Source organism: Scylla paramamosain, chromosome 15, assembly GCF_035594125.1.
Source record: "Scylla paramamosain isolate STU-SP2022 chromosome 15, ASM3559412v1, whole genome shotgun sequence".
Classification (NCBI taxonomy): Eukaryota; Metazoa; Arthropoda; class Malacostraca; order Decapoda; family Portunidae; genus Scylla; species Scylla paramamosain.
This window is the reverse complement of record NC_087165.1, coordinates 9,538,609-9,552,073: the sequence shown is the minus strand read 5'-3', so window position 1 is coordinate 9,552,073 and position 13,465 is coordinate 9,538,609. Positions and strand designations below refer to the sequence as shown.

General features: G+C 41.1%; 1 protein-coding gene across 7 annotated transcripts in view; it reads left to right on the top strand.

Moving 5' to 3' along the window:
• Positions 1-13,465, top strand: part of LOC135107380 (radial spoke head protein 3 homolog) — a 109,637-nt gene that overhangs the window by 83,529 nt on the left and 12,643 nt on the right. For all 7 annotated transcript variants that reach the window (XR_010271745.1, XR_010271744.1, XR_010271743.1 and 4 more), the window contains 2 exons: positions 12,012-12,045; positions 12,955-13,142. Coding sequence is in view for 4 of the 7 variants with exons in the window: in XM_064017162.1 (XP_063873232.1) it covers positions 12,012-12,045; positions 12,955-13,142 (222 nt within the window). In the remaining 3 variants the exon portion in view is untranslated. The remainder of the gene's footprint in view (positions 1-12,011; positions 12,046-12,954; positions 13,143-13,465) is intronic.

The window sequence follows — 13,465 nt, the reverse complement described above, 5'->3', positions numbered from 1 at the left end:
AAAATGGAAGGAATAAAAGACACTTCACAATGTATCTTTGGATTTGCTTTCGGTCTGTCCTTTTAAGGGACTGGCACCTTCAGTAAGCCCTTGTTTGCCAGTTATTGTTACCTTTGTCCAGAGACTCTCTTGCATACAAAAAAAAAACAAAAAAAAAATTGGTCTTACACAATGTACATTGGAAGGAATGGAAGAACATGCGATATCAGAGCTCACAATGTTTGTAGAACTGATATTATGCAAGAAAACATCTAATTACATCGGTCATCGTGGGGACCCAGACATAAAAACTAAAAAAAAAAAAAAAACGAAGTGAATGACAGAATCATTAATGTAGAAAAATGTGTAATGTTACTTCCTACCGGCGATCTGCTTTGATATTTATGAAGTAATGTTTTTTCGTACATTTTTCATTCAAATCAATCGCAGCGAGACGCGTTTGGTGAAATGAAAAATGTCACGGGTTACAAGCATCAATCTGTGCATTATGCTGAGAAAAGAAAAGTGTATGAGTGTCAATACCTCACAGAGCAACGGACGGTTTTACATTAGCACGACGAGGGACGACGAAACTAACTGGCATTTAAAGTGTAATCTCAATGGATTCAAAATATATGTTTGTGAAGGCAACATTACGATCTATAAAGCAGTGGAAGTACTATTAAGATATATGTTTGTGAAGGCAACACCACCATCTATAATCCTGTAGAATCTGTATTAAGTCCGATCGTGCTTGCTGCTCCGCAATATCGCTAAAAAGTAGATGACTATTGAAAAAAAAATGATATTCTCTTGAAGTCAAATTGCAACCAGAGATTTTTAATATTCATATAATTTTTCTTACTGAGTTGCAGAGAGAGAGAGAGAGAGAGAGAGAGAGAGAGAGAGAGAGAGAGAGAGAGAGAGAAGGTTTACCAGCTTCAACATGAGATTCGTGCCGTGTCCCTCAATCAACACGGTGCAATATATATTTGAGTACTTAACGGATTATTGACAAGAAAGGTCGAGGCCGCGGCTAGAGGGAGCGGGATTCTGGGGACGCGAAGACACGGTTTGAGAAGAAGGAGGAGGAGGAGGAGGAGGAGGAGGAGGAGGAGGAGGAGGAGGAGGAGGAGGAGGAGGAGGAGGAGGAGGAAGAGGAGGAGAATTATGGAAGATGGGAAGACATGATTTAGTTGGGAGAGGAAGGCACGACTGGGAGAAGGCGTTTTAAAGTTTAATCGGATTGTATAACGAGTCACCAGAGAGAGAGAGAGAGAGAGAGAGAGAGAGAGAGAGAGAGAGAGATGAGAGAGAGAGAGAGAGAGAGAGAGAGAGAGCACACTCACCACCTACCACCACTTCCACCACCACCACCACCACCACCACCGCGTCCTTTACTATTCTGAACACCCACTGAACACACGCAGCATTCGTGACCTCAACAAGCTCAGGAGACGTTACTCGGAAAAGATGACTAGCGGTGTTTCCAGAAGTGGGTCAAACATCATTACTTTTACAGGGTTTAACCGCGTGCCCTTTTGCTATTCCTGCCTCCGCTCAGTCATTCATGCATCCCTGAACTTTATCTCTCTTTCTGTCTCTCTCTCCTCTCCCCTTCCCTCCCTCCTTCCTTCCTACTTACATACTTTTCTGTCCTCTCTTCCTTCCTATTTTTGTTCTTTCCTTCAGTGTTTATTTATTTTGTCTTGGTGGGAGGGCAGTAAAAGTTTCTGTGGGTGTTATTTAGAAGTGGTTTTTATTTTGTTTGTTTTTGTACTTGTGTGTGTGTGTGTGTGTGTGTGTGTGTGTGTGTGTGTGTGTGTGTGTGTGTGTGTGTGTGTGTGTGTTTATGATTACGTCCACTCATGAAATACTTGTGTACTAACCACTGTTTTCTTATTTATAATCTGAGTTATTTCACGTCAAAATTATATAGAAAACCTGCGTGAAACTGCAAGTAGAAGTGTTACTCATTGAAGTAACTGAGGGAATAGAAACAAGACCAGAAGAGTGACAATAGATAAGTGGCCCCCCTAAAAAAGTAGAAGTATGGCTTGAAACTTCAACTAAACCCGGGTAATGAATGAAAAGTCCAGAAACCAAAGAGAGAGTGAATGAACTACCAAACCACTTCCCGCCTATTAGAGTAAGTAATCTTGCTCTTTTACGGCGATGGTTCATAAACAAAGATTAACTGGAATTATTAATAAACTCTCTTTTGTGCCATCATGTAAAGCTATTTCCGGAGAGAGAGAGAGAGAGAGAGAGAGAGAGAGAGAGAGAGAGAGAGAGAGAGAGAGAGAGAGAGAGAGAGAGAGAGAGAGAGAGAGAGAGAGAGAGAGAGAGAGAGAGATTTTAACCTAACAATATCTTACTCTCCTCTCTCTCTCTCTCTCTCTCTCTCTCTCTCTCTCTCTCTCTCTCTCCTCTCTCTCTCTCTCTCTCTCTCTCTCTCAACCCAGACTCCTTACAGACGCCTTGCCTAACCCTCTAAATGCAAGGCGCCATGTAGTACTCAATAAATGACGCCTCTCCACGTGATGCAGCATTGTGCAGCATGGTTTCGGCACCGCGTAGCACACTTCATTCACCTTTGCTTACACTCCCGCTCTCCTGTAGGCCGACCTCCTCCACTAAGAATGATCTGTCGCCTGAAATGTGCACCCGTCAGTTTCATCGCTGTTTATTCTGTATTGATTCTCGTGCCTTAATTATTCATGTGCTTGTTTTTATTTATTTATTTATTTTTTTTCAGGGTGAACAATTAATCTTTTTTTGCTGGTATTTTTCAACCTTTTTTTTTTTTGAGAATGTATGTGTTTTTTTTTCTTTCAAGCTGTTTTCATAGTTTTCGTTTTTGATCATCTGCATAATGTGATTTTCTTTACTTTATCTCTGTAGTGTACCCCAAGAATAACCTCTCCCTTTTTTTTTTTTTTTAATTAACTTGAATATTTTAATTTAATCACAATTTCCTGATTTAGATCCCAGTTTTGGCATTTTTTTTCATTTTTAAGTTTTCGATTTTGCTTCACGGTTTTACATCCTCACTTTCATATTGCATTCATAGGCCTATTTTGAATAATGTTTTTGAATGTTCCTTACCATTAAGGTTTATTTTACTTCCTCACTTCATCTTCCATTCGTGGCCCAGTTTCCAGAGGCTGTTTTTCTTTCTGATATTCTCTTGCATATATAAGATAACGCTATTTTAAACCATTCATTGTTTTCAGCCAATTTAAACAGTTTAATCTTCATCAGTCACTCACTTTATTGCTTCTCAATTTCTATTCTCCTTACGAATTATTCTTTAATCTAATCTGGTTTACTTTACATCACCCCCCTCCCCCCTCCGACGCGCACACTCCTTACCACGTCAATATCCAAACTCAAGTCACTTACTCATGCATACCTTGAGCGGGCAGTCCAGTCACCCTTTGCTCTACTTCACTACCCTACTCTCCGCGGCGCCCTTCCGTCTCTACCTTGGCTACCCTCCCCCTTCCTTACATGGCTCATTCTGCCGGCCTCAAAGGAAAATCGATCTTCCATGAAAATAGAGCGGAAGGGTGGAACTCCTACTCCATACTTAATAATTCTAGCGACGCCTTTACCGACTTCCAATAGCGCTCGTCCGGTTTTCTTTGATATGCTAGGCTGTCAGTTCCTCAAAGGGCGACTAAGCTAAGTGTACATAGGAGTCTATCGGGGACAGAGAGAGAGAGAGAGAGAGAGAGAGGGAGACGGAGAGGAAGAGAGTCAGTGACCAAGAAGGCTGTTGAGCGTAAAATTGAACGTCGATTTCGTATAATTGCTACCAAAATTACGTCACTTTTCATTGCTGAGTGACTTTTTATTTTATTTTGCCTGTGTGTGTGTGTGTGTGTGTGTGTGTGTACGTGATGCAAACTTCCAAGAATTCACTCATGTGTTTGCATATCAAGTCGTTTCTTCCCCCTTCCCCCTTCCCACTTCAACCTTCCCCTCCCCTCTCCTCTCCTACCCCCTGTCCCCTTCTCCTCCCCTCCTCCCTCCCTCCTCCTCTTGCCTGTATTTTTTTTTTACGTAACTTACGATGGTATTGATTCACGTAAGAGAGAGAGAGAGAGAGAGAGAGAGAGAGAGAGAGAGGAGAGAGAGAGAGAGAGAGAGAGAAAGAGAGAGAGAGAGAGAGAGAGAGAGAGAGAGAGAGAGAGAGAGAGAGAGAGAGAGAGAGAGAGAGAGAGAGAGAGAGAGAGAGAGAGAGAGAGAGAGAGAGAGAATAGAGGGACTGATTGATTGATTGATTTAAAGGGCACCGCCACATCGGGGTCAAGGGAGACACACACACACACACACACACACACACACACACACACACACACACACACACACACACACACACACACACACACAGAGAGAAACACAAACACCGGATGTGTACAAATCATTCAAGCTTGCAAAAAAAAAAAAAAAAAAAGTAAAGGAAATAGTGAATGTTCATCCATCATAGCTAACATTCATATCTCAGGAGGCAAATGGTAAGAATAAAGGACACAGCAAACACAGAGGAAAATTGCTCATCCACAAGAGTAAGGCAGAGGATAATTTTCTTAAACTTTCCAGCGCCTAATCTCTTTCATTAGGGTTTTCAAGAGTGTTTTCATGATCCTAGTGATAGTTTTAACAATTATTTCGCATCATCAATGAAAAAACACCCTTGGAGAAACCTAATTATTTATCTCCATGGCCTTTTTTTAATACTTATTAGGGGACAAAGCTTTAAAGAATACGGGAAAGTGCAAGATAACAGACTATACTGGAAATTACTAAGATTTTAAAGGGTGTTTTCATGATTCTAGTCATAGTTTAACAAGTATTCCGCATCATTACTTAGAAAAACACCTACAAAAACGTGAATATAAAAATCAATGGTCTTTAAAATACTCCTTATGAGAGAATAGATACGGAACAATACAAGGGCCTATATTCTAAAAAAAAACTTATGCGTCGCAACTCCACTGTTCTCAAAAGGCTCTACTTGAAGTTACACGGGTTTTTAAGGACTTCGCTATGGTTGTAGTGACAGATTAAGAAGATGAGATGCCTATATTATTAACTGGAGAAACCGTCTTGAGAACGCGTCTAATCATCGCTGTGGCTTCTGAAAATTGTCTTGATGAGAGAACGAAGTGTTTCTGAATAATGGCCAAGGATGTGTGCAATGGCAAGAAGCATAAGACGTAGTAAGAGTAGAGTTCAATGTACTTTTAACCTAATGCCCGTGTGCTGCTGTGAACCTAAAGATGAAATATTAAGGTTTATGTGCTACGTGCTGCTTCTCTCTCTTTGAGGTCTTGCCCGCCACTCTGCCTATCGCCTTCCTGCCAAACCTCACAAGACTTTTACCTCACTTGCGTACGTGACAAGGTGTAGCATTATCTTCGCAACATTTCCGTCTTTTTAGTGCGATTGCAAAAATAGCTATGTTGTTTCTGTTACTACTGCGGCTACTATTACTGTGGCTGCTACTACTACTACTACTACTACTACTACTACTACTACTACTACTACTACTACTACTACTACTACTACTACTACTACTACTACTACTACTACTACCACTACTACTACTACTACTACTATACATTATTACCGCCACTACCACCACCACCACCACCACTGCTACATACATTAACACCTACACTACTTATTTTATACAGTATTTCCTACTCGTGGCACAGTTTTTACCTTATTGCGAATTCAAGTACAAAGAACGCACCATGAAAATCCTGCTGGAGGCTATTGACCACTACCACCACCACCACCAGTACCACCACCACCACTGTAACAACTACGGTCTATAAGCAGATTGGTTCCTTCCTCCTTTTCTTCATACGCACAATTCCTTTGTCTGCTAGTGAACTAATGAACCACTTTCTGATTCATCCGAGTCACCTGAAAGACTTAGAATAAAGCACTAGGAACAAGAGGATTTTTGGTATCAATAGTGTCTTTTGAAATTGAACGCTTAACATACAACATAACATTCTATTTGATAAAACATTTACAGAAGTCAAAGGATTAACACTTTAATTGCCACGGCATGGATTTCTTTACCTTCTAAATGTCACTGAAGAATTTTGTTAAGTCAAGGATGATACTTTTTCCATATCAAGGGACTACAGATCATCTAGTTACTCATCCAACGCAATTCCACCTTACTGACTCCGTTATGACTGACTAATAGGGGATTTGGTGAAGTTCGGAGGCAGTCTTTATTACCAAATGGGTCAATAGGTATGAGACTCGGGAGCCAAAACAATACCCGAGAAATGTCACAGGTTGGCATGTTTTCGCCGCGTTTGGAAGAAGCATGTGTGCACTGGAATGTAGAGGACAGGGAATCAGTACATACACATTAAACACGATATAGGTTGTGGTTATTATGTGCACCCTTCCCTTTCCGCTCACAGTATTGAGAGAACAGTCACACCTACGCGTTTCTGAGTAAGTGATGTAATTTTTCTTCACGAGAAAGTTTTGTTGGGAGTGGGTTGTGTTCGTAGTAATAACATTTAATGGTTATTTTTTATTTCTCTCTCTCTCTCTCTCTCTCTCTCTCTCTCTCTCTCTCTCTCTCTCTCTCTCTCTCTCTCTCTCTCTCTCTCTCTCTCTCTCTCTCTCTCTCTCTCTCTCTCTCTCTCTCCTCTGGATACATACCTTTTTTATTTATTTATTATTATTTTCTTTAGCTGTTTTCGTGCTACTTTTTCCAGTTTTCTGTGTTGTATTCGCCTCGTGCCAACAATGTAATATGCTTTTATTGTAGTTCGTACTGCTGCTGCCACTACTACTACTACTACTACTACTACTATTACTACTACTACTACTACTACTACTACTACTACTACTACTACTACTACTACTACTACTACTACTACTACTACTACTACTACTTCCTTCTCCACTCTCTCTCTCTCTCTCTCTCTCTCTCTCTCTCTCTCTCTCTCTCTCTCTCTCTCTCTCTCTCTCTCTCTCTCTCTCACATGGGGCCAATTACCCACCTTACTTCCGTCTCGTCAGGTTGGGTCGATGGCGGGTCACTTCAGTTGGCGGATGGCAAGGGCTGGCAGTCCTGCACTCTCACCTTACTGATTTTCATAATAACCCGGAGTTTTTTTCTTTTTTATTTCGACACTCGGATAATTTGTGGCGCGCACGTAAAGTGATGAATATTCTATGTGGTTATTTTTGGTTCTATCCATTGACTGGCTTCATTTTATTCATTAAGTAACTCATTTTCTTCTTTCGTTGCTCAGTAAGGCTCAGAACGCGCACGTAAATCATGAAAGTGGTCTAGAAAGGCTAGAAAGTGATGAAAATGGTGTGTTTTTATTTTGATGCATTAGGGAAAGTAGTCAATGGCTGAAAAAAAATGGAGAGAAAAGGCAGCTCTTAATCCCGTTCCCAAAAAGAAAGTCTTAGTCTTTTGCTTGTGTTCCGTTAATGGCGTAGATCTTTACACTATTGCCAGGTGAATGCACTAACTTGTCACTTTGTTTTACTGCCTTTCTTTGCGATTGGTGAATTGGTGTGTGTTTTAAGAGACGTCCTAAATATTGTACTACGATGAATAAGGTGCCCACTCTTGTCAGTATGGTTGCCTCAAGATGCCTGAAGGCGAGGATGAGCCATAAGGGAAGACTGCAAGAAACGAATAGGACTACACGTGTAAAACAAACATTCCAATGCCCACCTGTTACTCCATGCTATTCCAATCCGAAAATTTTTCTAACATATTAAAACTCAGTATTGTCTTGGTTCTGACAGCGTGTCATCTGCCATTCTATTTGTGAACCAATTTCTTCTCTTTTTTTTTAATATGTCAAACTTGAATTGGCCCTCTCCACTCACTGTAAAAATTAATAGACGTAGTAGGAATTAAAGGTTTGTGAAGCAGTGCATTTATTTATTTGGGAACAGAGTCTATAGAGAATGCTTGCAGTGTTTTTGAGTCAAGTGAAAAAAAAAAAAGGAAGGAATTGGTTCTCAAATAGATTTGGTGGATTAAAGAAATAGACTCAGTAATCTTGATGTTAGTTTCGAGGCATAGGGACCTTTAAAAGAAGAGACAAATTCATTGATGGGAATGATAAAAGAAATAGAGAGAGATGGATACGTTTTATATAGGGAGGTGCCTGCCACGTGTAGGCGTGATGGCTTCTTGCAGCAGTCTTTGTCTTCTCCTTTTTTTAAAGTATTTATATCCTAGATTATGTGCCTCAGGCTTGCATTAAGAAGATAATCCTTAATATATCCAAGTGTGTTCGTATGTAAGTTAACCAGGATGTCACAAGTGGGCTCGCGCTCCGCCACCACAAGCTCCGAGGAAGAAAACCTGCAACGCTGATCATTCTTCCAACGATTGTGTTCAATTATTAGTGAACATGTGAAGGGAAGAGCTAAATTTAGCAGCACTGGCCATGGTTATTTGATAAGGGATACGTACATTCTCTGGAGGACTTTTCCCTCTGTGCAACGATTTTCAGCCTTGTGTTCGTGTATCAGAATGGAGTATTGAGCGTCGCGCGAGAGAGTTCCTGGTGGACAGACGCCAGATTTGTGACTCGTTGCAGGAAGTTCCTGGTTACTCCCTCGCGTTGCGTACTGAAGGAAGAGGACTGAATGTGTATCTTCTTTTTTGCAAGCTGTAGTGGCTGGTGGTGACGATGTTCTTGTCTGTCCCTGGTAACTTCTTTGCTGTGGACACTGAGGAAGGAGCACGGGATGTCTGTTTTCTATTTTCCTCACCACTGAAACTGTAGTGAATCGTAGTTGAGGCATTGATAAGAACAAGAGCATGAAAAAGTAAGGAAAGCTGCAAGAATCCTTCAGGCCTCCACGTGGCAGCTTTTGGAACTTATCTGGCTCTCTCCACCTATCATCCTCATCCATGAATTTGTCTAATCTTCTTTTGCAGTTCCCTAATGACTCGGCACTATTAACCTGATTGCTGAGTCTATTCCATTGAAGTTCCTGGCTATTCCTGGATACTCCCTCGACGTGGTCACTGAGGAATAAGGGTGGAATGTGTATTTTTAGTATTGTTGTAGAGTAAAGGGTACATTGTGACTGACCTCGTGTTTATTTCTCACTAGTGTAGAATGCAACTGGTGTCTGCAGTAATGTTTTCTCTTTCACGTACATGAGACATGTTTGTCTTCATGTATTTGTTTACTGCAGCTTGCAAATTTAACAACAATGCAATACTTAATGACTAAATATAAGAAAATATGATAAAAATATTTAAGAACTGTAGTTTAATACATGAAGTTTAGCTGCAGTGAACACCCATCCCATCCACCCAGACACACACAAAAAAAAAAAAGAAAAAAAAAAAAGAAATGTAGAACTATCACGGTATAGAGTTAAGTTTCACCGAGCTCTTTAACTTGAACACTTCTCGTCGCCTGGAAGACAACACGTTTGAAGGCCGCGCTGGCGCCTTTGTGCTGGGGGCGAGTCACAATGCAGCAACATCACGAGCCCCACCTTGCCTGTGGATTCGGCGATGTGTGAAAGAACATGGATCGCGTGCTGTCTTTGAACATAACATGAATGCCGAATGTTTACTGTAAGGAGGCGGAAAGAAGGCCAGAAGTGTATGTTCGTGGCCCATCCTTGCTTGAAAAGTAGAACAAGGTTGCGATAATTGTTCTGCGTACACAATTATGTTTATTCTCTACGTTGTATTTATATTAGTCGAGTAAACTTTTGTCTCTCGCACACCTGTCGAATCCAGGATGATTATAACACTGAGCCGCCTAAAGCAAGGAAATCTAACAAAGCTTCGGTAATTGTTCAGGATTTTTTTTATACTTTATTGTGTACCTGTAAAAAAAAAAAATGCTGGCCTAAAGACAGATGCTGTTTAAGGATTAGAAAAACATAACATGGTGTTAAATGTAGTTTTGCAATGCCCTCTTTTATTATGTATCGAATGTGAATGACTGGTGTGGTCCATAGTGAATGATGGTCTGCGTCTCTATTTCAAAGTTTACGAATATGATGAACGCCTCTTAATTACAATACGAATATGAAGGCGTACATGTTTGAAAATAAACGTGAGACTTCGTTCTCTACTGACGCTCGCAATGATTTTTTTCTTTCATCTGTCTTAATTACTATTGAATTTTATTTACACCTACTACGCCCCTTGACTGTAACCTGGAGGTGTAAATTGCATTTTTAGAGTTGTAATGGTTCTCCGTAATTACTCAAACACGTAATGCAGTATGTAGCTACCGTACACTGTATTGATTCTGCTTAATTACCTCCACGTGGCGTAGTTGCTGCCTGGTGGACCGTTTGAGATGTGCAGAGAAAAGTAAAGTTTGAGCATACACTGTAGCTAAGCGTGGCCTTGGCGTTCATCTCCGTCTCACCGGCCTTTGATCCTGTGGTACATGACATCACTCACCCCGGGTCGCCACCTCCCCGAAATATCTTCAGGTACCTATTTATCGACTAAGCTCCCCGAAATATCTTCAGGTACCTATTTATCGACTAAGCTCCCCGAAATATCTTCAGGTACCTATTTATCGACCAACCTCCCCGAAATATCTTCAGGTATCTATTTATCGACCAACTCAAAAGAAGGATGAACAGTTGTGTGAACTGTTCGCAGACTGCACCAGCCCTGATAGAAACTGAGGCTTGCTGATTCATAGCCAGGCTCCAGCCGCTGCACCACGGAGGCACCTGGTCTCTGTGCTTAAGTAATAGCTAAGTTTCAGTTGTTTCAGATGAACCACTGTTAAAGTACTTGATTGTGTTGCTTAAAAAAAAAAAAAAGAGAAAAAAAGGCAGCTGTGAGAATATAAATGAATAAAGTATTTGGTTCTGTAGGTATCCAGCACGCATTAGAGTGACCTCTGGCATAAAAGAAGAAAAATTACCGTGACATTATAAGAATAGGAAAAAAAAAAGTAGTTTTAAGAATATCATACAGTAAAAAATGCATTCACTTGTTTAAACTTAAATATTTGGTATCATAAGTGACATCTGATTTAAGAGAAATAAATCATCACGGCGTTATTGCACATTTCCATTACTCTCAAAGTTGACCATCTAGAATAAGGCTTTCCGAGTCCTCCTGTGCATATATATTTCCATAACTATTTACCTTGCCGCTCTGCTCACCATTTGCATGAACACTCGAGATTAGCTGTCTGGATTTGATTACTATGAATGACTGAATACAAAGAAGTGTTGGTGCGTGACTGAATTACTGTTAGTGGTGATGGTGGCTGCATGCTCGTGTTTGTGTGTGTGTGTGTGTGTGTGTGTGTGTGTGTGTGTGTGTGGGCGAGGTTGTGGGTGTCAGTGTGCATAAGAGACTATGACGTTGCAGTGAGGTGACTCAGAAAAAGCAACAGACAAGAATAGACGTAATGGAGCATTTAAAGTAAGGAGAGCGTGAGGTGTGTGCGTGATCGTAGCGCTGCAACTCACTCGCTATCTTCCAATTCAAGGTGCGGAGGTGTTTGGGGCGACATTTAATTGCTACTTCATTGCTCCTTCTAATCTGTTCAGGCACCTTAACTTATTGGGTCGGCCAGCCTTGAGGAGGGGCGAGAACAGAAAAATCATTGTTTGTTCCTGAGTCTTTTGTCACCTGTGAGAGCGTGAGAGAGTTCGTTACCTGTTTGATTATTGTTACATCCTCTAATTATCTTCCTGCATTCCTTAACTTATTGTGTTAGTTAGCCTTGAGGAGGGGCGAGAACAGAGGAATCATTGCTTGCCTCGAGTATTTGTCACCTATAAAAGTGTAACAGTCTTCGTCTTTGAAAATACCGAAAAAGATCGTTGTTTCGTTTTATTGCTCCACGTACGGTCGACTTTCCTACGGTGGATATAACGAAAAAACAATCTTATTACTGAGAAATGTGTCTGAGTTACCTATTAGAATGTGAGAGTCGCTTTTAGTCACCTGTTGGCTAATGGTACATCATCTAACTGCCCTTCCTTCCTTCTCCCCTCAGGTTGCCAGCGTGGGCGAGGACCAGGAGGAGAACAGTAAGTGTGTTAAGTTTTCTTGTTTTTCTCACTCTCTCTTATTATCAGGAGCTCCTTGTCTTCTTCAATTACTCTGAGTTTTATCTTTCGCTAATCTCTCGTGACATTTTATTGTTGCAATTGGCTTCCTGTTTTTAGTTTATTTATATGTGTGTATTTTTCTGCTCTGTTTTCATGTTGAAGGTACGAGTATGTTACTTTGAACTCTGCACACTCTCTCTCTCTCTCTCTCTCTCTCTCTCTCTCTCTCTCTCTCTCTCTCTCTCTCTCTCTCTCTCTCTCTCTCTCTCTCTCTCTCTCTCTCTCTCTCTCTCTCTCTCTCTCTCTCTCTCTCTCTCTCTCTCTCTCTCTCTCTCTCTCTCTCGTGTCTCGCATTATTAATTCCACCCACTGTTTTGTCAGACTCGGTCCCCTTGTTATCCCTGTCTTTGTCCTTAAGCTCTTTGTTAAATGTCCCTTGCGTGTTTTATTTCTGTACGTGTGTGTTATTGTGATGAATTACTGTATGTCAGTATCTTTGTCCATTTGTCTGTATCTCTCTGTTTGTCTGTCTGTCTGTCTGCTTGTATGTTTACGTAACCATTTGCCTCTGACTCTCTCTCTCTCTCTCTCTCTCTCTCTCTCTCTCTCTCTCTCTCTCTCTGCAGCTGGTTAATCTTAAAATCTGATATACTTGTCCATAAAGAAGTCTTCATAAACAGTAATTATAGAGTTTATTTTGATTAACAGTTTCAGGACACTAGCATATAATGTTCCCGCCAACAATGATATACTTTAGCAGCAGCAACAACAACAACAACAGTAGTAGTAGTAGTAGTAATAGTAGTAGTAGTAGTAGTAGTAGTAATATCATCTTTATATTTTACCCTTCCAGTCTTTGTTTTCAAACCGTATTTCTTTCTCCCTCAGGTATAGATAATGATAGGGAGGGCGAGGAGGAGGGACAGGAGAAGGAGGAGGCCGAGGAGAGGGAAGACCCGGATGGTAAGGAGACCTCACCCCTGGACACACAGGAGCCCGCCAGGTCCCCCGAGCTCCCTGAGGACTTGGTGAAGGGTGTGACGGGTCTTGACGACGATGCAGTCGACCCTGTGGCGGTGAGTGTGGCTGGTAGGCCGGTATTCAGAAACGCTCTTCTCTCTCACCACTACAATTTTTCAAGGCCACGTAGATGATTGGCCGGATTTCCAAGAGTGTTTCTCCTGTTAGCAATGTGGAAATCTTGTTAATCTATCATTAGAACCATAAAACACTCTTCGAAACCCGTGTCACTTCAACTGGAGGCCTTTGAAGGTAGTCGTGGGGGAGGAGGGAGCAGAAACGTTTCGGAATATTGTCCTTAGAATGGTAGAGCAGCGCTGAGTTTATGTAATTAAATATATGAACAATAGACTGGTAGCTTCTATGTTGCATGATGGTA